Source organism: Mercenaria mercenaria, chromosome 2, assembly GCF_021730395.1.
Source record: "Mercenaria mercenaria strain notata chromosome 2, MADL_Memer_1, whole genome shotgun sequence".
In the NCBI taxonomy this organism is placed as follows: domain Eukaryota; kingdom Metazoa; phylum Mollusca; class Bivalvia; order Venerida; family Veneridae; genus Mercenaria; species Mercenaria mercenaria.
In genome coordinates, this window is record NC_069362.1 from 99,091,576 (window position 1) to 99,116,293 (window position 24,718).

At 34.3% G+C, this 24,718-nt stretch overlaps 1 protein-coding gene across 1 annotated transcript; it reads left to right on the forward strand.

Annotated features, from left to right (window-relative positions):
• The first annotated feature begins 10,449 nt into the window (after positions 1 to 10,449).
• On the forward strand, positions 10,450 to 20,556 carry LOC123562405 (muscarinic acetylcholine receptor M5-like). Its single transcript, XM_053527454.1, has 3 exons — positions 10,450 to 10,765; positions 17,611 to 17,740; positions 19,649 to 20,556. Exons 1-3 carry the CDS (start codon positions 10,450 to 10,452, stop codon positions 20,358 to 20,360), a joined length of 1,158 nt encoding a protein of 385 aa, XP_053383429.1. The 3' UTR covers positions 20,361 to 20,556.
• The last annotated feature ends 4,162 nt before the right edge of the window (positions 20,557 to 24,718 follow it).

A 24,718-nucleotide genomic window follows, 5' to 3' on the forward strand; every position in this document is an offset into this window, starting at 1 on the left:
ACTTTCCTCATGAATGAAATTGTCTCGTAATCAGCAAAATGGTTGTATAAACAATTCATCAGTGTCTAATTATTCTCTATAGAATTATTGCTGTTATTTAAGAAGCTGAACCAGTCCTTCAATTTTCGCTTTGTTTTTGCTGTTCCGAATTACTGAAAATATCCCTTATGACATCTTCTTAAAAGGACTTTCTTCCAGCCATAAATAATTGAATTTATCTGTACTAAATGGTATACTGACATATACAAACAATTACTTTACACATGATACTGAAAATATAGTTAAACAAAGGGAAACAACAATGAGAGGCAAATTCATTACATTAGCTCAGCATTTGTTTACATTTGAAGTACTAAATTGAAGTTACATATATTTACACGTTCCTTCATAATTTTTAAAAGATCGACTGGTAGTTGTGACCGACAGCTAAATGGTCGGAGTGGCTATTTGACTGTTATATAGCAGACTGTAAAATAAGGCAGTTTTTTTTTTCTTCTCAAAGAACCAAATAAATAGAATGCTTTAATTGCTTCTTTTGGAATATTTCAATAAACCTATAATTTGACGGATATCTTGTGTTTAAGAGTAGGCTGGGATAAATTGGTAGCATCTGCGTATTGTAATAGGCAACCATTGTCGTAATGTAATTTAACAATAAATAGCAAACTATTAAACATTTAGTTTAATGTAATGCACGAGTTAAAAGAAAGTAAAAGATGCAAAAATATGCTTCTAACTGCCTTATTCAAACAGTCATTAGATAAGTCAATACCACCTGGTATTTGTAAACGGCCATTATAAGATGTGTGTGATATGGAACAGAAGACCTAGACATCCCGAAATGTGGAGTTTTGGAACCATTTGAAATTGCTAGCACATTAAATGTTTTCGAAAAGAAAATATGTGACGCCACTGTGGGCACTATACAATTTATCATTTAGTACAGAAAGAAAACATGAAAGGTTCTTTGATGCTACCACAGCCGCGACAGGGCGTGCTGACACTTACACAAAACTCTGTTAAAGACCTACGCGAGTGTACATTCTTGTCAATAACAAAATCAAAATGCGTGTAAAAATGTAAGAAGCTTAAACCGAACAAACAGGTTTGTGACATGATTACTATGTAGTTTTTATATCATAATTATTTACCACTTTCGTAACCTGTAAAACTAGAGTTTTTTTGTTTAGTGTTGTCCGTTAACGGATTGATGTGTTTAGCCTATGATGCGTATTTTCATGAAAAGAAAGGATCATTAGAATGATAAAAAGTCCTTTAGGTGATAAAAGCGAAATGATGCTAAGCAATCCTAATCATTTTCAATTTCATTGGTCTCGTTACCAGTTGGTTAAATTTACCAAAATCATAAAACGAATGACGATCGAACAAATTGCTCAGTGACATCCGATTTTTGTTATTTGCTTCGTCAGTACAAGTTTTAACCACTTTTTATATTTTACTCCTTGATCCTTGTCAATATACTTCTCACGTTTCGGTCTTAACGCCCGATCGTGTACAACTGTATACTAGTTCGGCATTTTTCGACCGTAAATGAAGCTTTTCCTCTAAAAACCAGCACATCACCGGAAAACCGCGTAATAAGAAAATGTAATCGAGCTGAAATGGCACTTGTACACCACCTTATTGTTGCTAAACAGGGATGTTTTGATTAAATTTTTGCTTGATGCAACGCTATATTAAAATGTTTGAAAGTTGACTGTTTGTGTAACTGATACCTGTAACAAATCATACACACGAATACATTAAACACATTTGCATAATAATCTACCAATTACTACTAGTACCTAAAATAGCCAACCATCCTATCAGGTAAAAATTAATTCAGTATTAAAAGATAATTAAACATAATGTGTAATTATAAACATTTAGTTTTAGAGTAACTTTTCAATTTCAAATGAAATTACATACAATGTACATACATACTTCGTTAGTCATCAAAATTATTCATAAAAAATAGCTTTTATATAAAGGTACGTTTCAATACTTGTGTACATGCGCATTTATTGCAAAACTCTTTGCCATCATTAATATAATTATGTACCTAATCTACATGAACGCATCAACACTAAGGCACAAATTATGCGGTGCTTTAACCTTTTATATGAATGCTCGCTGTTTCGCCTGTTAACAAGTACTCTGTTATTATCGCATTTGGACCTAAACGTTGCCTGCAATCATGGGTATATCTCATCATAAATGTGCTTGTCAGTATACTCTTTGTCTATAATTGACAAGTGGTTCTAAACGCCACGGATCGGACTAATTAACTTGATATTATACTATTAGACAGGTCATTCAAGTAAATTTGCTTACCATCATTATTATACAAAGGATGATTTTCTTTACTTTCCAAGATCAGATCTGATACCAGTGTTTTATTTCATTATTTTTCAACAGCATTTCAATTGACTTAAATACACTGAACTCCAGATTTTGGCTAAAATGATCTTTCTTTCAAACTGAGGTTTAATCATAATTATGAACATTAGAATATGAGCTTTTGTTTCTAAACTATTTCAATAATGCCAAATGACCGCGTCGGGAATAGAAACCGGACCGCCGCGGCAATAAAAATGTTTTCCGCTGTCGTTATCAACAACAGCGCTATGGAAGATTTGTGTTCAGTGCGTGTTAAATTCAGATATTTATAATCGAGGCAGTTTACCTCAATTAAAGTGTTACAAAAGCTTTTCGATTTTCATTGTAAAAAGTAGTAAATACAATTAATTCTAATGACTTTTTTTTTGTATTTTCGTAACATTTCGTAGTCATAAGAAGACACCTAGATCAAAATCTCAACTAGTACAAAGAGCCAGCAGCATGTGGGTCAGACGTAAACAGTCACGAACGGAAGTTCAAAACAGGAAAATGTTGACAAAAATGTCGAAATTGAAGTGAGCGATGGGTTTTTGATTAAGTGCAAATAACTGACGTTGTATCATGCACGGCTCTGGGAATTTTTTGTAGCTATTTCAGTTATCATACAATTTGCTAGGAGGTGGAGCTTAAAACCGTACTCTTTTGGGAGGCGGGACTTCATAACTGTTCTCTATCTGAGATAGAGTATGGGGTCGTAGAGTACACCTAGCAGCAACATTCAAGATTTTTATTGCAAAACATTTTTTTTCATGTACACGTTCAATACAGTTTAAAATTCTGTAAGAAATTAATTACTGATCAGTTTATAAATGTCAGTTTATAGGAAAAAATACATATGCATTACAAGAAATGCACATAGTAGTAAAAGTTATAAATGAAATGTTTTGTCACTTCTGTTTAATTTAATAAAGACCTGCTTTTTCAGCAGAAATCTTATCAGTTTCGCAGCCCAACCATTTTAACTGAAGCAGTTCCCACGTGGCAACGAATTTGTTATGTCGGACAGAATGTTTTTAGACAGTGTTCTAGACTCAAGCGATTGAGAATCATTCTGTGAAACTACAGTTTCCATTTTGATGGTTTGCTTCTGGAGGATTAAGAGCATTAGATGTCCTTTGAACAACCTGGGACATAGCTATTTTATATTTTCTCACGGCTGCAGTAGAACAATGCCCCGTGCGGTTCATCCACATTTTTGGCGTTCAATGCAGTCGCATATGTTTACTTTCCACTGTGATTTGTGTAATATCCCGATAGACCAATTGTTTTCATAAAGGTGTTGATTTTATTTACTCCAACGGATTAATTGCCATATCATACTGTACCAGGTGGTCCTGTTAACAGCCGTTTATATAAGTAGCCTGTACCCACTGCTCGAAGATACTGCTCAAACATGTCTGAGACGCATTTTGATCCTACAATAATGAACAGTATATCATGTATGTCAAAAAAGTGATCCGTTCAATTAATCTTGAAAAGGTAGCTGAAAGACAATTTTATTTCTTTAAGATGCGTGATAACTCGGCATTTTCCTCATGGTAACAGACCCGTAGGAACAGGTGCGGGCGGCAAAGGGTGCACGTGTCCCCGCCCGAAACCCGGGTAAGACTGACCATTTTTTCTTCATTCTTTTTCAAATTGAAATTTTAAGAAAATCATTGGCTGTGCTCCCAAGCTACAGTAAGTCTCAATTTTTTGACTGCAAGGCAGACCGATTTCGAAGACCAACATTTACCGTATATCTGGCGTTATAGTTTCTATATATCAATGAACCCTTTGCGCACAATTAGTTGGGCTAAGCGTCAGTATGATCGCTTGGAAGGTTCGAATACTACGACGGACAAAATTGTTTCTTTTACAAAACGCTGAAATTGTTAATAAATGTATGTGGTATAAGGTGGTGGCGGCTATACTGTAATCTCAAAATGATGACTGATTGATTGATTGATTGATTGATTGATTGATTGATTGATTGATTTTTTTCCGACAAATTAGATCCATTTACCATGAACGTCTCTGACGACAGTGAATTGTCCACTTTCTAATGATCGGTACTCGTCAAATCCTCTAAGACTGAAAAGTTTGCTTCCATAGAAAATAAACAGTAAGTTGTAGCTTTCGGCACTGTTGTTGCCAAACACACCCAAGTTCCACATCCATTTGTCCTCATCTTCTGGAAGGAGAGGCTCGGCGTTTTGTTTCAAGATCAACCACCTGTTCCACAAGTTGTTACATACTGCTGTCCAAAACTTTACTGAGTTTGGCAAAGCGTTAAGAAAGTTATAATGGAAAATATTATTGTCTCGAAAATATCGCAGTAATCCACACAATATGGGGTATATTATTTTTTACGGATATGGCTCACCAATTAGCTTCCTTGCCTCACAAATAAATCGTGACAACCAAAAAGAAAATTGTTCATCGTCCATATCTTGTAAGAGTGGAAAGTTTTATTCCCTCGATTCTCGCCACACCGCAAACACGTTGAAAGCCCAATTAGTGTTTTAGAGGTGGTTTTATTCTTTGAATTATCAACAAGTTCGCCAATATTCAGATCGCTCACGGGCTTAGACCAGCGATCACCGGACGGAAAATTCAACTACTTACATTTACTTTCACTTTCTGAGACATTATCAGTTGCCAACGTTTCGGTAGCGACATTTTCGTCAAAGTTAAACTCGAACTTAAACTTTCCAGAACACAGTAGGTTTATATCATCATAGTCAATTAATTAGACGTGAAAAAGTTTTCATTTGACGTTCAACATTTAATATTCTGACATTTAACATTTTTACTACCAAAAAAAACAAAGACAAATATCAAACAGGGAATGCCACGCACCAAAAACCGGTTAAACTTAAAGCTTAAACCGGTTTATGGTGCGCAACCAACCTCACTCTTATCCCCACCATGTTCCAAAGACACGGGACAGTGTAAATAAAAGTAATACCCTCCAGGTGAATCTCTTACACACGTAATGGAAACAAAAAGGCATGGCATGTAAAACACAAAAATGCTCATGTATAAATATATAAAAAGCAAACCACGTATGTACTCAATGCCTTTTCAGAAGACAGAGCAACAAGAGAAACACCCTTAAGGGTCCGACGAAACAGGCCAGAAGACAAATATCAAAACAAAGCCTTTTTTGGCGTCTAAACGGATACTATGAAAAAAGTGTAGCATATATACGATTTATCAAACATAATAAAGTCGGTTAACTTTGTACCTAGATGAAAAAAATATATCTTTGTTTCAATTTTGCAATGTTAAAATGATTTACCATCCATTATTATCTGAATGAAATGTCACTTAATGTTTTTTACATCGAATGTTTACATTTGCCGAGCCACCATCTTGTTTCGAAATTGAAAGTTCCAATTAAATTTGATCGGCTGTAGACGTAAAATTAGTTCTCGCCAAATATTTTAACTGTATTTTTGATTAACTTTCATTATCATTGTATATTTTAGATTTGTATCCTTCTAAATTTTAAATGTCTCTTCTGAAAAATGAAAGTTTATTGACATTTGTAATTTCTCTGTATGGAATGGAAAAAAAATAAATTTCGTTAAAAAAAAGATTCGGATATGCAAATCATGTTTACATCCGGAATACCCTATGTCACTATTCAAATTTTTCAACGGACTGCATACTGGATTATTAATCGGATGTTTAATAACAAATAAGGTAAAATATTACTTTTAATTACTGTCATAAAGCACATTTATGATGTTTCTTCACACTAGATGTGAAAGTTTCAGTCATTTTTGCCAGAAAGTCTTTTAAAAATCATTCGGATCAAAAGTCAGATCTGAAGCGATTTTTGTGCTATACGTATTTTCAGATATTTATAATGGTAATGCCTGACATGCGAGGAGTGTTCGAAAAGTATTGTGTATTGTGGTCTGAAACCTTGAAAACTGATGGAAAAGTGCATTTTGTTATTTCATACCCTTAAAATATTCTCCGTAGTGAGAAATGCATTGTTTTAGTCTATGGATCCATTTCCGGAAAGCGTCACGATAGGCTGATTTTGGTATACTACGGAGGTACTGATAGCAGAACCTAGAGCTGGTCGCGATCGATATCTACGACCAGAAAGGAAGTTTGTCAGGTTTGGAAACAGAAAGAAGTCGCATGGTGCCAGATCTGGGGAATAAGGTGGATGTGGTAGCACAGAAACTCTCTCCGACTTCAAAAATTGTGTTACTGTACTAGAGGTGTGCGCTGGAGCATTGTCATGCAACAGTCGAACATGTTTGAAACCTGTGACTGGGGCGACGTTTCTTGTTGTGCTTCTTTAATTTTTTCAAGATAACGTCACGGTAGTACCTACCAGTCACACTTCTACCCTTTTTTACTGTAAAAACTGTAAAACGGTTATTGAATGGATACATGTATATACCATTGTGTAGATATTGAATAAAGGTAATCAACTGTATAAACATCGTTGTGAAATTCATCGTGGAAATGGCGTGTCACTACAAGACACAATACTTTTCGAACACTCCTCGTAACATGGAAAATAAAAAAATGTAAAATATCAATTAAAATGAACTTATTAAGTGATATGAGTTATATCTGGTCTTATATTTAGGAGTATACATCATCAATCTTAAAATCCGCCGTCTCTGGCATAGGCATTTGCGACAGAGCTATATCGTCCAAGTCGTTTTAATTGACTAAATTCTGTTTTATTAGCCATCTGTAATTATAGTGTTTCGTCATCAAAATTTTGCTTTTCCCAACTCAGCCACTGTGATTGCACGCGGTAACTTCTTAGCGCAGACAAACATGTTCTCGGTCACGTTCGCCAAGCGCGTGTCAGCGTAAAAATGTCAAGGTAAAAAAAACGGAGCTAAATTGCCCCGCCCACTAAGTGGTGAAAGACGATATCGGTGGTTTGAAAATGTCAATCAATGTTTATTACATGTACTCGCGTGTTTCATAATACAAAACAGATAGAGAAACTGTTTTCTCGAATAATTACGTCAATAACGTAGTTATTCTCGAAACAGTTCTCTATCTATTACTTGGTTTATAAAAGGCGCAGAAAATGACCAAGAACCTAAACAACCCTTGGTCATTTATTTCATTTTCTTAGCTGCCAAAATATCAACGAAATAAATGTCACAAACAGATACTATTTCGATATCAAATATGTTTTCAGAGAAAGTGCAGTTGTATGGTGTACACTTGCCAAAAGATCAAAAGAATTACGTTCAATCTCCATAATTTGAATAGATTGATAAAAATCTTGGAAATCATAATTGTTTGTTTGTCATATATTTACGTTACTTGTGTTGTATATATGTAATTGTATATTTTTATTCATGTCTACTAAGTGTATAGTCTATTGTGTCTTCTATATCATAATACTTATTCTCTATAGTTTATGCTAATGTTAAGGCCAAAAGCAGTTAATATTGTCGATATGCCGTTAAATCTGAAACCTTGAAATCTTAAAAGACGTGTGTGACTCCTTACTTTGCGAAGGAGATACGTTGTATTTCAAGTAAACGCCTTTTTTAAAAGAGAGACAAGAATGTGAAGCATATCCTCTACTTTAGCTTAATATTTGTCTTACTAGTGTAACATCGAAGTAGAAGTAGTGTGTTTTTTTTTCTCTGTAATAAATAGAATGCTTTAATTTAATTTGTTGCAAAACAGTTTGAATTTTTGTTAGGAAGCATAGCCAGAAGCAGAGTTGTAATAGACCGCCCAGTGTTCGGCATGTCAGAAACTGTCATTGCTTTCTAAAATATATGTCATACCTTACAGGATAGCGTTAACGGATATCCGACGGAAAACAAACAAAGCTCCATCGGACAAAGGCGCCTGTCGGACATTCGGTAGTTAAACACCAACAAATGTTTTTGTTTTTTCCGCTGACACGATGCTGTCTGCATATCTGTCTACCTGTATGTTTGACTGTATGGCTGTTTGTCTGTCAATTGTCATATCTACTATAATAACCCGTTCTGCCTGTCTCTCTATTAGTCTACATCTGTAATGTATAAACAAACGTCTAAGAATATTATTATACACAGATTGCCGGACATATTTCACACGCGTATTTAATGTGTATATGCATTTGGTTTAAGCAGATACATGAGATAATATTCAGCTTTACGTTTCTCTACGGTGTGATTAATTTTCAGAAATGCTTTATTGCAGCTACAGCATGTTCTTGACCTGGAAGGTGTACAGGCAAGATTGGCTCACCGACCTTGCAGAAGGAAATTAAATGCCATAGTTACGATACAATGTAAGAGCAAACAGTTGTTTAGTCACATAGAAAGAGACAATAAAGTGATCACAACCTCATACAAACGCATATCGTATCACCAGAGCAAGCGGTGCAATTAATTGTAGATATAAATATTATAATGATAAGAAATAGACCCCGCTTTGTGCCGGAGACACACGTATTAGCAAAACTTCTAATGTTCACGCCCACCGTCCAATAGTTATCCCATGCCTAGGCCATAACTTTCTTCATATTAAACGGCCACTAAGATTTCTGCCAGTATCTTGAAGTCGGCCTGATGAAAGGAACAAAAAACACCAAGAAAGGGATGACTGAGTTACATCCCTTATGTAAGATGTTATGCACTAATTAATATTTTTAAGCGTTGATACATTTAGGGATATGATTTAAACACTTCATAGTTACCACAATCGGTTCGGTTTCATACATACATTTATTTACAGATACTAGTAATCAGCTCAGAGATTTCTATATGCTGTCAGATATCCCTGAACTGAAACGAATCCCGTATTGAAACCTAACTAGAAATCGCGAAATGAAATGTTATGGACTCACCTTTTACTTTAAAATATGTCTTATCCGTTTTTATTTGGTTTGACATAAAATAACAAACAAGGATAAATATCAAACAGGGAATACCATGTTCCAATAGGTCAGCCTCCCCAAAACGAAACTCACAGCACGCAGATGTGCACACTACCAACACAAACACGCACGCATATAAAGCAAACACGAACAAATAAAAGGAATACAGTGCAACATGCTACTGTACAACGAAATCTGAACACAGATAATACACACAAGTTTCAAATGTGTAGCGCTAACTGCAATTGCAGTTGTGACCTGAGCAGGGTACTCTTTTTGGAAACAAATATGCCGCATAGAATCATTAATTATTGATCTTTTCTGTGAATTTAAACCTTCTAAGGTATGTTTTTGCATTTACTTAACCTGGGTCTAGAGGGCGTGGACGGTAGGTTGCACTTCCACTACCGTCCATGAAAACATTTTCGTTTATGCCGTGTTGGGCGACCTATGGTTTATCAAAAATGGTTTTATATAATCTTATGTAGTTAATTGGGTTATCTTATTATATCTTCTGTATACGTTTTGAGTCATTCAGTCTTGACATGTGCAAAAATATAGGATATAAATAGATATACGTGCAGTTTAAAAAATCAGTCACTGTCCATCGGCGGAGGTAGCTTTATCGATGAAACACTTTGAGAAAGGAAGGTCAACTATTTTAGAAGAAAATGTTATAAACCATTTGGCTACCGTAGAGATAATACGTGATTTTTTTTTACATTTTACTTTCGGAATATTGTTCTGGAGGCTTGGCAGTCTGTCATAGTCAATACTTTTGTATCAGATATTACTTGCAGTTGTTGCGACGATAAAAACCTCGATCTCCGTTGAGTGCTTATCTTAAACATTGATTGTTGCATACCAGTATCACCGTGATAAACTCATATAGTAACGTTGAAGGATCTTTTGATTTTTTCGTATTATTCGTTCTTCAACAAATTATATGTTTTGTATAGAAATGCCTGGAATAAAAGAGATCATGGTTTTTCATAATCAAGGAATTGATATTGAATATTCTGATAAATCCGCTTAAAGAGCTTTGAAAGGGTAAACTTAATGATATATACCATATCATTATCTATAAAATAAAAAGCAAAACTTAAGGACTGAAGGACGCAGTGACATTGTTTGCCGAGTAACACTTGTCAGAACTTACGTGTGTCGTGTTTGTAAAGCAACACTATAAGATGGCCGATAAATTTATGAATGGTATTAATTCAACCTTAATTTCAACGAAATCTGAAGTCACTTTAGACAAAGCGCTTCTGGGCTTTGTGTTATACGCAATTACATTTATTACAGTCGTTGGAAATGTTCTTGTATTGGTAGCTGTGAAGATAAACAAGAAGTTACAGACGACATTTAATTATTACATAATAAATTTGGCAATTACAGACGTCGCCGTTGCCGTGACAGCCATGAGTTTTATGGCTACACACACTGTTCTGGGATATTGGCCTTTTGGGGAAGCTCTTTGTGCTATGTGGATTTTCTTCGACTACGGTATAGTTTGTATAGAAACATTTATGTGATTTTGATGTTTTACTGTTTTATATTTCTATTTCAATTATTTTAATCTATCAAAGGACGTACAACAATGGCTGATGTTTTCTACATTTTTTCTCACATTTTTCCAATTCTTTCATGAAAATGCCTGAAATTTTGCTTACTTTTAGATCTTGACCAATAACTTCAAAATATCTTCAATAAGGACATATTTCATCGGATTCGTTTAAATTCTATAGCAAGCTGTAAGTGCTTTAAAGTGAAAAACTACCAATATGATATGCAAATATTCCCTTAGAATAGATTTACCTGTATATTGTTTTAAAGGTCAGTTTTAACTTTCTTATAATAGCAAAGGTAATAGTTTTCCATACTTCCTTTTGAGGAATAAACAGTGTGGTAAAGGTAAGCTAGTTCCATTTGTTATGTTAAAAGTTTTCTTTTTCTTTTTCATATTTATTATTAAATTGATAGCTATATCCAGTACATTGATATTTTGGAAATATATTTTATTTTAAGAGTAACGTCGGGCCAACAGTATATTTTCAAAAAAAGAATCAACTCATTAATAAACTAGATTGAAAATTTCAAAAAAAAAAAACAATATAGCACCTCTTTTTGTGATTTTTTAAAATTCTTTCCTGGCATAACTGTCAGTTTTAAAGTGCAAATGTCGTTTATTTAAAACAACTCGACTAAAAGGAAAAATAAAAATCTAAATGTTTTATGCAAAAATGAAATAAAAATTAAATGTCAAAGCTGCGTTTCGAACCCACACGGCAAAGGGTCTGTTTAACATGGACAGTATGCTTTACCTCAGAGCTAATTTGTAATTGGTACTATAACTAGAAATATTTAGATTTTAACATGTTAGAAAAATGTTGAATTCCCTATGTTCCATTTTAATCTATTTATAGTCATGTAAACATCAAGTTATCGTTGGGGCATAGTATGTTGACCTAGGCAATCGACACACAACACGACGCTCGACAATACGACACGACATGACTCACGACAATGGGACTCGACGCGATTCAATAACATCGCGATGTCGTGTCGTATTGTCGCCTGTCGTATCTTGTGTCGAGCGTCGTATCGCATTGTCACATGTCAAATTGTGTGTCGACCATCTACTCTTCTAGTTTTTACGTACGACATGCGATAAGTCGCAAACAAGATGAAACGACGCGCGTCAGGCAATCAATGTCACGCGTCGTGTCGCATTGTCGTGCGTCGTGTCGTATTGTTGAGTTGTAAACTCTGTTAGGCAGACGCACGACATGCGATACAACACACGACAATACGACATTACACACGATTTGAGGCACAACAATTTGACACGACGCGCGACATTGATGTCGTGGCGTCGTGCTGTATTGTCGCCTGTTTTGACGTGCGTCGTGTCGCGTGTCCTACCGTGCGTCATCGGACGGGGCACGACGACACGAGCTGAAAAGGATTCCGTTAATATAAGACAAGAGTGTTTTTTGTTTTTTGTTGTTTTTTTTTTTTTTTTTTGCTTTTTTTTTTTGCTTTTTGTTTTGTTTTCTACGTCAAAGTGCATGCACACAGCTTTCATTTTGTATAAAGCCAACGTACGTTATAATTGTTCCGAAGTTGATTATATGAATGTATTTATGGATTCTAGTTAAGTATTTTATACATGAGTTTCCTTTTCTTGCCGATATGTCTTAAATGGCAAAGTTGTAATTTCCGCAATTTTCCAGACGGAAAATTCATTTTCATATTCTTTAAACAGGAATAGTGTTCTCATGATTTAGACAAACAAGTCAGCTATATTTTACACGAAATTTCAGCCGAGTATCTTATTTCCATCACATTGTACAATTATTTGAATGTAATTGATTTGGAGTTTTAAAACCTACATGCATTTAGTGCATAAATCATGGTAATCTCCGGAATACTGTTTTGTTCATATCCTACCGCCGCCCATCGCATAATTATCAAATCGCAATGGTAAAATAGTAGGACGACAAGATCGAATGATAGTAGGATGGGGATGGTAGGAGGGTAGGATGGTAGGATAGAAGGATGGCGATTGTAGGATAGTAGGATGGTGGTGGTAGGATGGTAGGACGGCGAATATTGATTCTTACGGAATATTGTTTACTTCACATCCTACTATCGCCCATCGCCTAACAAAGCGCGGGGGTAGGATAGCAAGATAGTAGGTATGGTTGGATGGTAAGATGTCGATGGTAGGAAAGTAGAATAGCGATAGTAAGATGGTAGGATAGCGATGGTATTCTACTAGCATACTACCGCTATCCTAATGGCTATCATCCTATCACCCTACTATCCTACCTTCCTTTTTTCCTAGCATCGCTATCCTATCATCCTACCTTCGTACTATCTTAACCTCCTATCATGATAGTGTGATAATTAGGAGTTATGTATATATATGTGTGTATATATATAAATGTAAAATTCTGTGCCGGATCAAGTAAATTATAAAAAAAAAAAAAATAAACAACATTACATGAGTAACTAGTACTTAATATTTGCCTACCGGTTTCGTTTATTACTCATCAGGGCAAATAATACAATATGGCGTCATAAAATGTCATTTATTCCATATATATCTACAACATAAATAAACATATAAATACCTATAAACCCTGATTTAAACTACTCAAAAGGACAGATATCAGCAATAAAAGTAGAGTTATATTTATTTAAATTTACAGTTTCACTCTGTTCATTCTTACGGAATACTGTTTATTTCATATCTTACCATCGCTCATCGCTTAATTATCAAAGTGCGATGGTAGGATAAAAGGATAGCAGGTATGATAGGATGATAAGATATGATGGTATGATGGTAGGATAGTGGGATAGCGATGATAGGATAGTAAGATAGTAGGATATTGATGGTAGGATTGTAGGATAGAGCTAGTAATTCCTATCATCATACCATCGCTATCCTACCATCCTAATATCGATATCCTGCTATCGTACCATCGCTCATCTATTATCCTATTATCCTACCGTCTTGTCGTCCTTCACAGAAGGGACATGAAAGATAATTATATTTTCTTCAGAGTAAGATGCTCTCCCAAATTTGTTGAAATGGTGGCACTTGACTCCTCTCAGGGCAAATAGCTTATACTAAACACAATTATTACTATTCATGATTCAGCGTGTCATAAATACATTCAAGTTCAAACAGCCAAGGTCAGGTCAGTGACTTAGGAACACTACTTAGAAGCCCTCTTGTTAAACTAAACATACTTGTTACCATTCATGATTTAGTGTGTCATATGTATATTTCAAGGTCAAAAGTCAGCTTCGGGTACTTTGGCCCTCTTGTATTCATTCTCGTGTTCGGAATTAGATACATGTTGTATTTTATACATAATAAAATAAAACCAAGACTGAAAAAATATATATCTTAGTATAAATTTTGGAATTAACGTTTCTGTTCAATAATTAAGTGTTTATAACAACCTGATAATGATCTGCACGGTGTTGCTAATTTCTAGTTATAATTATGATGTAGTCATAATCACTGACTAATTTAAATCACTAGGGGCAATAATATTGATGAGCTAAAGATTTCCGAGTGCGATATTGCGATGTTGATAAAATGCTAGCAAAAATAATTTCATATCTGTAAATTAGGTTTTTAAATTTTTATTTCACGCCTTAGCTCGGAGACTACACCTTCTAAAGGAATATTTAACGACATTCCTTAATGAATGATAACGAGGAAGGTACCCTTGAATATGTCTTAATCATATTAAGTGAAGAAAAATATCCATAACGTTCTCACTTTTATCATGAAATGGTACTTATTTCATTTGGGGCATCAGCATTCTACTTACACTATGTTTAAAAGCTCAGACTTTTAATGAAAACCAAAGTTTTAAATCAATTCAATATTTAAATGAAACTTTTAATGTTTCATAAGTTGTAGCACATGTTTAAAAACAACTGATTCTTGAAAATGCAGCACACTTATTGGTGAAATAGAATTGCGAATGTCATGTTAAAATTATGAATACTTCAAAAATATCTTACTAAACACTTTGCATTTAATACGAACAGAACAGGACATACATTAGTATTTTTTACCAAGGCAGATCAATAGCGATATAATCCAGGGCCAATAACCTCAAAGTAATACAGTCATTTGTTGATAGAGATACCAGCATCTATCAACAACAGGATTTTATCTGTTGAGCAACTGAGGATTCCTGCTCAATCTTGAGATTGTGCATAACCCTAGATTGCGTACAAAATGAACACATTTCGAGTACGGGTAAGTACGAATGAGTGACAAGCTTTGAAGATTAATATGGATTCTGCGAGAAATTAAATAAAAACATACCGACTGACACTTCCCAAAATCTTCAATATGATTCATAAAAACAAACATAGCACAAGCTACACGCGATTCAATACATTCACGGTTATCAACAAAAAATTGAACCGACTTTGGATTCAAAGAAAGGGAGTAAACAGAGGGAGATGTGAGTAAGTATGTGTTGGAAGCAGTGTGTTTGGGGTTGGTAACTGATACAGCACAGTTTTTATGCAACTATAAGTAAAAATATTCTGATGCTGCGAACGAAATATGACTGAATCGGATTCATAATGTTAAATTGCAAAATCGGACAATTAAATGTATATGGATTAAAAGGCTCAATCATTACTTGTTCGTCGTACATAGCTATGGACTGTTTAATACGCTTGAGTTCAGTACATGGGCCAGAATCCGTGACAGGGTACACCTCTCTACCAGGGACGGCTTTAAAAACAAGAAAGACAATAAAAATGTGATAAAATGGGTTTAAAATGTCTCTTCGCATACATACATAACATAACATAACATCACATAACATAACATACATAAGAAACTTCTTAATTCGAACCCCTCTTATCAGGAAACCTCGCTAAACTGAACAAAAGGTTTGGTCCCGATTGTTTTATTCATTATGCATTGTAGAAATACCATTGTTATTCGAAACCACTCTACTCAGAAACCAAACAAACTTTTGAGATTTTTATATCAAATTACTTTAATCCCTCTAATCCGAACATTTGCCATGATTACCAATGCTCTAACTCTTTCTCATTTGACACGTTTGAGTTTGTTTACAGTTTCAAAAAATGCTCTTTAAGTAGGTGTCAACAAAAGATGATTATAATTACCACAGACTTGAAAGATGCAAGTAAATTGTTTGAAAAGAAATTTATAAGAATAGATATATGTTTGTGATAAGTACTGCCAACGTAAAAGATCCTTATATTTGTTAATCATGTACATTCATCACATATTTTTCTGCAGTTTGTTCATTTAGAGCGGGTGTCTTTTTCTGTATGTGTTACTAACTTGGACTTTAGAATAAGAGAAAATATTCTCTTCAGTACTCGTGAATGTAGAATGGAATCATATTAGTATATGAAAATTGACATCACAAAAAGTATGTTGTATACATAATAGTATACATCAGTACTGATATAGACTGTAACCTGCATACACACTTTCGTCAAATAGACCTTTATCAAACCTGACAATTCTTCTGACCTATGTGATTAGAATTCCTGATTTGTTGATATTAAAGTTGAATATACTTTTTTAACATAATGAGCATTTCAGCGCAACATTCGTACTAAAACTTGCACTTTTTTCTTAGCTAAAAGTTTAATGCTTTCTGTTTGCATTTTAATATAAAAATAAAAGTGCGCAGTAAAGTAATTTTAAGCTATAAACGCTTTCCATTTCTGCGTTATCTGGTCATAATCTCCAGACATGCATTTGATTACAAACCTTAAAATATGTCTAACTGATGCAAAATCACCCAACGGCACTCCTACTTTAATGGTGACAAATGATCTCAGCTCCCTTGGCGTGCATTATTTTAGGTACTATATCATTGCATCAAGTAAATGCCACAGACCTTTTACAACTTACATGCAAAAATTAGACTCACAGTTGCGAGAATGTATATTCTAATTATAAATTGCCATTGAGACCAAAAGTACCAGATTGAAGATTGTTATCTTTAAGAAACGAAGATACTTTAGAACTACAAAGTAATTTTTAATTACGTTGTTGATATTTGAAAACTTCAAGAGGAACTGAGAAAATTAAGCAAGCTAAGGACAAAAGTCAACCCGAATTTTCTTTCCGTCAGATTAATTTGATAAGACATTAAGTTCCTTAGAAATGTAAAAAAGTGGAAGTCTACTAGGAAATCAATTTAGAACTTTTTTTTTTTTACAAATGCCGTAAGAACTTAAATGGGGATATTTATTACATAAAATCTAATAAAAGAGATCTTTTGCAAGCAAAAATATGCAACCTAGCAAAAGCAACAGTAGTAGACTGGCATTTATTTAGTCTTTTCATGAGAGAAATGAAAAGCGCAACATCACTCACGTTCAAAGCACCAGTGATTAGGGGCTCTGTATTACAGATACAGAGTATGGACACCATAATCCCGAATGATCATAAAATATAACCACACATAGCCGAAGAACAGGTAGTCTTTTGACAGCCGTCACACAGCATTCAAAGACTGATGTTGTAATAGTAGGTTAAATCTAAAACAAGATCTTTTGAAGACATCACAATAGTAGACTAGGTTAATTGAGTATGTTCGCGACAGGTAATGAATCCACGCACCTAAGCACTGGCTTAAATGGAACGTTTTTTAAATAGAAACATTATAAGGATCCTAGAATAATATCTAAGAAAGACCCTTTTGAATAGCAGACAGAACTAAGCAAACTAATAGCATACTTCCAACATTTTGAAAACAACCACATTCCCGCTATGTGATAATCGTTTAGTGACTAATCCATGTTTATTTCAGGTATGACGTTTGTGTCAGTGTTCACACTAATCTTAATATCAGTTGACAGATTCTGGAGTGTAAAGTGGAGTGTCCATTACAGAAAGTATCATACAAAACGGAAGTGCATTATATCTATTGTCTGCATGTGGTTAGTTATCTCCTTTTCCTTACATTTATAGTAGATTTTACTGTAAACGGACTGGCCTCCAGATCGTTCAACAACAAAAATGTCTTTTTAGATATCTGGAAATAAATGCTATATTTCTTAATAAGACTTCAAAACTTAATTACTGACAAACTATTATGTTACGGGAACACATGAGAATTTGTTGTTTTTACTACTTTTTACGGTGAAAATCGAAAAGCGTTTGCTACGCTTTACTCCAGGTAAACTGTCTTGAATATAAATATCTATATTTTGATGTCATACTTCACTAATTCCGCTATAGCTCTATTGGTTACGACGACGGGAACATGTCTTTATTGCCGCGGTGGTCCGGGGTTTGATTCCCGACGCGGTGATCTTTTTTCTTGATTTGGAATTTTTATAATATTTAAGAAACCAAAACTAATATTCTAATGTTCATGATATGACCAAACTTCAATGAGAAAGATTATTTTTAGCCAAATCTGGAGGTCAGTGCCTTTAAGAAATTATGTAAAGCAGAACCATGTTTTGAACATATCGAAACAATACGATGAATTTAGCCCTAGTGAATCATACACGCAGCGTATAAACGATTCGTGCTGTTGCAAAATGTTAATATAAGGTTCTACTACATGTTATTCTGATTCTAAAATGCATTTTTTGTAAACAAATAAATAAACTTCATGGCGTGTGTATGACGCAAAATATGGTAGGTCAGTCTGTAACCAACGCATAACAGTGTTTTAACAGTGTAACAGTATGGGAAGTTACACATTTTGTAGAATAACTTCGGAGTGCGTCGACATCTAGTTATTTTACGTCCCTAATGATAGATACAGTTTGTGTAAATGATACACCAGTATATTATAGCATTTCGAGCCTAAAACGTTTTTAGCCAGTGCTTAAGCAACTGGCTATAGCTCTAAATCAACTACCAAGTTCGCGTCGTTTGAGTTTTTCTTCTATTTCTATGTGACCGCATCACACAAATATTCTGGACGTGAAAACAGAGTCACATATTTATTTTTTTATAACCTCGGTTTTGTGTGAGTGTGCGAACAACTGAGGACATCTGTTTTAAACAACAAAAACAAGCAGCAACGGATTCGAGAATAATTATGAACTTTATATTCACATCCAAAATATTCGGAATCACTCCGCTCACTGTGTTTTGTATCAGTTTTTCTCCATGAACCCACTCTCGCACACACCTAAAATTCTATTCGTAATGCAACACGCGTAAATAACATTCCGTGCGCTTTGATTAGTTAACATCATGGAGAGACGGCGTTTTGATTGGTTAACAGCATAAAGTGGCGCTATATTCTAGGAAAGTTGAAGTTAACCATAACCCTAACCTTAACCCTGAAATATCACTCAATAGGCACTGGTTATCAGTCCTTTCAGATCTTTGATTTATAGAAAGTAGTAGACCAAATGTGGTAGCACTTTTTCCCGGCCACTGTATGGCGCCAAATAAAATGTCAACGTGTTTTAACGGAAATGTGCATGGATTTTCATTTTAGAATTTAGAACGCTAACTTTATTCTATACTTTCTGTTTCCTGCAACTGTTACTCTTATATTAAGCCATGATAAATGCACTCGAAGCTAGACCATTACATTTGTAGACATCATAAAACACCCTAGCATAAGCTTTGTTAATTAAGCGGAACTCACACTCTAATACTATTTCATGATCCCTATGGTTAAAAAAAAGAATAACAAGACTGAATTAAAGTGTTCTAGCTTAATATTATGATTTGTAAAAGATATTCAGCTTTAATTAGCAAGTGATTAAGAACGATTTTTTCCTTACTTTTACGGCTTTTAGCATCAGATTTATGTACAAGATTCAATGACAATAACATATGCAGGACGTGTACATTTCTATTGTGCATATTTTCAGGTTGTTTATGCTGGTTCTTTGGGTACCACCTTTAATACTGGACAGAGTTCGATACAGTGAACCTGGAATCTGTTTTTGGGACCCATCATTAAACAAAGAATTTGTTTACATCGTTGCTATTCTTGGACACCATGGCCCCTTTTGTATAATGATTTTCTGCTATATTTACTTGTTTCTAATTATGCATAAACGCACAAAAGTTTCTGATTCTACCCGTATAAATAGACAATCATCTTATCCAGAACACAGTAGTGTAATGAATAATGAAACACGTATTACTCTGTCAACATTGGTGCCAAAACCAAATTCTTCGAAGATGGAACCCGTCGCAGCATTCTCACCACCGCCATCTGAGAACAGAAGCGTGGAAATTTCGAATGCTCCAGTAACTGTGAGCTACCTTCGAGTTCCAGAAGCAGGTGTTTCTGTCCGGGGCCATCAAGCTTTATCTGTCAGTGAAAAGCGTTTGATACGTGACCGGAAAATCTTTGTGACACTGACTTATATAATTTTTGGATATGTTATTCTTTGGCTGCCTTTTCACATCATTTTTGATATTAGTATCGTTAAACCGGATATAGTCCCTGAACAAGTGTGGACCATGGTGTTCTGGATGACATATTTCAACTCAACGGTCAATCCAATCTTGTATAACTTCAGTAGTTCTGAATTCAGACAGACATTTAAGAGAATTCTTACACGATGTAAATGATAAGCTTTAAAAAGGGACATGCACTGGTTGAACGATTGAGCAAAAATGCCTAAAACTCTCCTATAATACCACCAGCTTGACTTTTTTCCAAATGTATTTGGTAAAATTATAAAACGTTTCATTAAAAGAAGTTACGACCCAACTGTTTTGAGACATACCGCATGTTTAGTGTTCAACCCGTTTACAGTTGGACACTACGCTTCCCTCTTTGATTGTGTCTGACGGAAGAGGGGGGAGGACTCTATGATAAGCAGTTTATAAATCCTACCAGGACTGAACTGTTTTGATATTTGTCTTCTGGCCTGTTTCGTCGGGCCCTTAAGGGTGTTTCTCTTGTTGCTATGCCTTCTGAAAAGGCATTGAGTACATACGTTTTTGGTTCTTAAGGTTTGCTTTTTATATATTTATACACGAGCATTTTTGTGTTTTACATGTCATGCCTTTTTGTTTCCTTTACGTGTGTAAGAGATTCACCTGGAGGGGATTACTTTTATTTACACTGTCCCGTGTCTTTGGAACATGGTGGCATTACCAACTTTTAGTAACATCTCGAAACCGATAAAGCGGGACAGATGTACCTATCATAAAAATCAATAAAACCAATAATCCAATATCATCGCTACCGGACGGATTCCTTGATTTCCGTACTAATTGTTGTTGTAGTAACACGGGGGTGTGTGTGTGTGTGTGGGGGGGGGAATCGATAATTAACATCTTTGGTCATTATCTGATGCATTTACAGGCGGGCGGGCGGTTTGCTAAACGATATACTTGAATTGAATGAAGTTTTGATAATTATTAAAGTGAAAATCGGAACAAGTCGAAAATTTATATAATACTTTATTTATTGTCAAATAAAAGTAATATTTAAGAATATGAATATGTTATCTAAAATATTTAGAAATCGTTACATTTTATACATCGAACACATAGATTTACTTTCTTTTTAATACATGAAACATCATGCTAACGTATATTTATGTACAGAAAAGAAATATTTACGCACAAGAAACTGTGTAAATAAAATAAATATTCAAGAATATGAATATGTTCATACTGAAGAATTGGGCAAAAATCGATTCTATTATCTTTCCTTGTTTATTGAGATCAACGCTATACCTTGTTGTCTCCCTTCGACCGTCTAGCTAAATATCGATCACTATCGGATATTTTTTAGCGAGTGTTGCAGATCGTTATGGTCGGCTATCTCCGCTTATCGTATCACGGGAGGTGCCGATCATAAAAAAAACAAGGATTCTAGATAAGAGATCTCCTGTAAAAACGTAGTGGGAAAGGTGATTAATTTTACACCAGTTTTAAGTCAACAGCAAATATAGACATCAACTTCGTTTAATTCTGTTTTTCAATAATGTAAAATACGGAACGGAAAAAAGAAGACACTACGTTATTTATTCTTTTATTTTGCATATAGTCAAAGAGCTATAAAAAAGTGTTTTTATACTTCTTGGCACAGTATATGAAAAAATGATCAACACTATATTATCTTCTTTATATTTTACATTAAAGAAACTGAGACATAAAAACAAATATAAATACACAAAATCATGTATATTAGGCGAGCATAACATACATGTACATGAAACTACTATTATCTTAAAAAATAGAAAGCAGGAAAAAAAATATATGTTTTTTTAAAAGTGCTTACAAACTTGACAATTTCATTTTCAGTTATTATACATAGATGTGAAACGGGTTTTTTTATTATTATTATTAATCATATTTAACTTGTCAAAATTAATTTTGCTATGTAATGAACATTTGAAAACCATATTGTCACACACTGATGAAAAATGAACAGAAAAACAAACTAGCAAACATTCTTGACAATGTAAAAGGTATCTTTTTATGACACCAGAGCCTGTTAATTGGAAGTGTGACCTATTTGCCCCCAAGCCAGTCAAGGTTTCTCAAAAGGGACTGACTGACTGATTTAATAAATGTCAGATTTTTAAAATAAAAAGTGGAAAACCTAAGAATAAAACAAGCACACCATAGAAAAAAGTCTTTTAGAAAAGATTTAGAATAAAGTGACACTAATGTAGTGAGGGGCCTCCGTGGCCGAGTGGTTAAGGTCACTGACTTGAAATCACTTGCCCCTCATCGATGTGGGTTCGAGCCCCACTCGGGGCATTGAATTCTTCATGTGAGGAAGCCATCCAGCTGGCTTACGGAAGGTCGGTGGTTCTACCCAGGTGCCCGCTCGTGTTGAAATAATGCACGGAGGGGCACGTGGGGTCTTCCTCCACCATTAAAGCTGGAAAGTCGCCATATGACCTATCATGTGTCGGTGCGACGTTAAATCCAACAAAACAAACAAACTAATGTAGTGTAAAGGTTATTCATAATAACTATCACGAATATTTTTACTATATGAACAGGGGATTACAGATTACATGATCTAAAATATTTAGAAAGCGTATATACTTCCTCTATACGCGCTTTCTTTCACATATTATGAACATTAGAATATGAGCTTTTCATTCTAAAATATTTTCAAAATTCTAAACAACTAACGTTTTTCGATTTTCATCGTAAAAGGTAGTAAAAACAGCAAATTCTCATGTATTTCCATAACATAAAGTTTGTCAGTAATTAAGTTTTGAAGCCTTCCTAAGAAATATAGCATTTTTTTTCAATATATCTAAAAAGTATTTTTGTTGTCGAACGATCTGGAGGCCGGTCGCTTTAAAGAAAAAGAAGTATAGAAATAAGACTTATACTTAAAATACTTAACCCTTACCATGCTGGACACGATTGGTTCTTCCTTTGCAATCAGTGCAGACTGATCATGATCTGCACTGTCTGCCATTCAGCCAGTAACTTTTTGGTATGCATCCTTTTCATAATTAATAGTACTGTCCAAATTGAAAGACAGACAAGTTCATTATTGTAATTTAGTATGGTAAGGATTAAGTTTCTTATATCGTTCCTAAATAGAAATATCATATTTGCGTGATTTGAATAAGTACTGCTGACAAATACTACTACCATAGTATACTTTAACTATAAATATATTGTTACAGGAAAAAACAACAACATTAAATAACAATAACTCATCAATATCTCAGTTTTAGAATAGCAGACTTAACTAAGTAATCACTTAAGATTTTTCGTGAAATTTGGGCCAGGATCTTTACTCAGTTGATATTTACGGAACAACACTGTTAACGATGTGAATTCTAAATTTATACTGATTCTTTCTACTGTCATACGATTTATGAAATAAGGGTAAAAATCGTAAAAACAAATTTCATGAAAGAAAGGGAAAAGACTATAAAAAGACAGAAAAAAGTGAAAGACATATATTACAACGCAAAAACCATAAAACCATAAAAATACCTATCATTTATAGTACATGGGGTAACATATTTTTTATGGCCCGCCTTGAAACAACACTGACAGGATATTGTTTACCCCTAGGCAATATTGTAATACACAATAAAAGTCAAAGGGTAATTTTAAGATATTTGTTACAATTAAATCAAATAATAGATATCGCAATTTTTTAAAACGTGTGATTAAAGAATTTACCAAAAACATGCATTAATTTAAGAATACAGAATAATATATGGTAAAATCATGTGTCCGTTATAATTCAGAATATTCGGAATTCTTCGCGTCCGAAATAGGCTTAAAACAGGGAGATCCGAGTTCTCCTCTACTCTTCATGCTATTCGTGAACGATATCTCAGATAATATTAATTCTGATCTAGATGATATATTCACTTATAATGAAATAAAGTTTTTCCTTCTGTTATATGCTGATGACCAAGCACTTTTTGCGAAGTCACCAGAAACGCTACAACTTATGCTTACAGATGTTGAAATGTTTTGTAATGCTTGGGGTCTTAAAATAAATACAACGAAAACCAAAGCAATGATATTCGAGAAAGGGCGACATACAACATTTGATTTTTACATATATAATTCAAAAATAGAGATAGTGAATTCATTTAAATACCTGGGAATTACCCTGTTTAAAAATGGTTACTGGTCTAGAACCCAAAAAAGTATTGCTCAGCATGCATCATTTGCATTGTACAATTTATTGAAAGTATTCAGAAATATAGAATTACCTGTGTCACAGAAATTTAAGCTTTTTGACACCCTAGTTGCATCAGTTTTAAATTTTGGAGCTGAAATATGGGGTTTTCATACTGCAAAAGAGGTAGAATTAATACACACAAAATTTATAAATAGTATACTTGGTGTTAAGAAATCAACAAACTTGTCGGCACTGTATGGTGAGACAGGGCGGTTTCCATTTGAAGTACTAAGAAAGATGATAATGCTGCGATATTGGATGAAAATATTAAACCAAAATAATACTTCACTAG

Coding starts and splice junctions, on each gene's coding strand:
- LOC123562405 (XM_053527454.1), top strand. CDS start 10,450: ATGGCCGATAAATTTATGAATGGTATTAATTCAACCTTAATTTCAACG. Junction 10,766..17,610: donor GTGGATTTTCTTCGACTACG/GTATAGTTTGTA, acceptor TGTTTATTTCAG/GTATGACGTTTGTGTCAGTG. Junction 17,741..19,648: donor ATATCTATTGTCTGCATGTG/GTTAGTTATCTC, acceptor GCATATTTTCAG/GTTGTTTATGCTGGTTCTTT.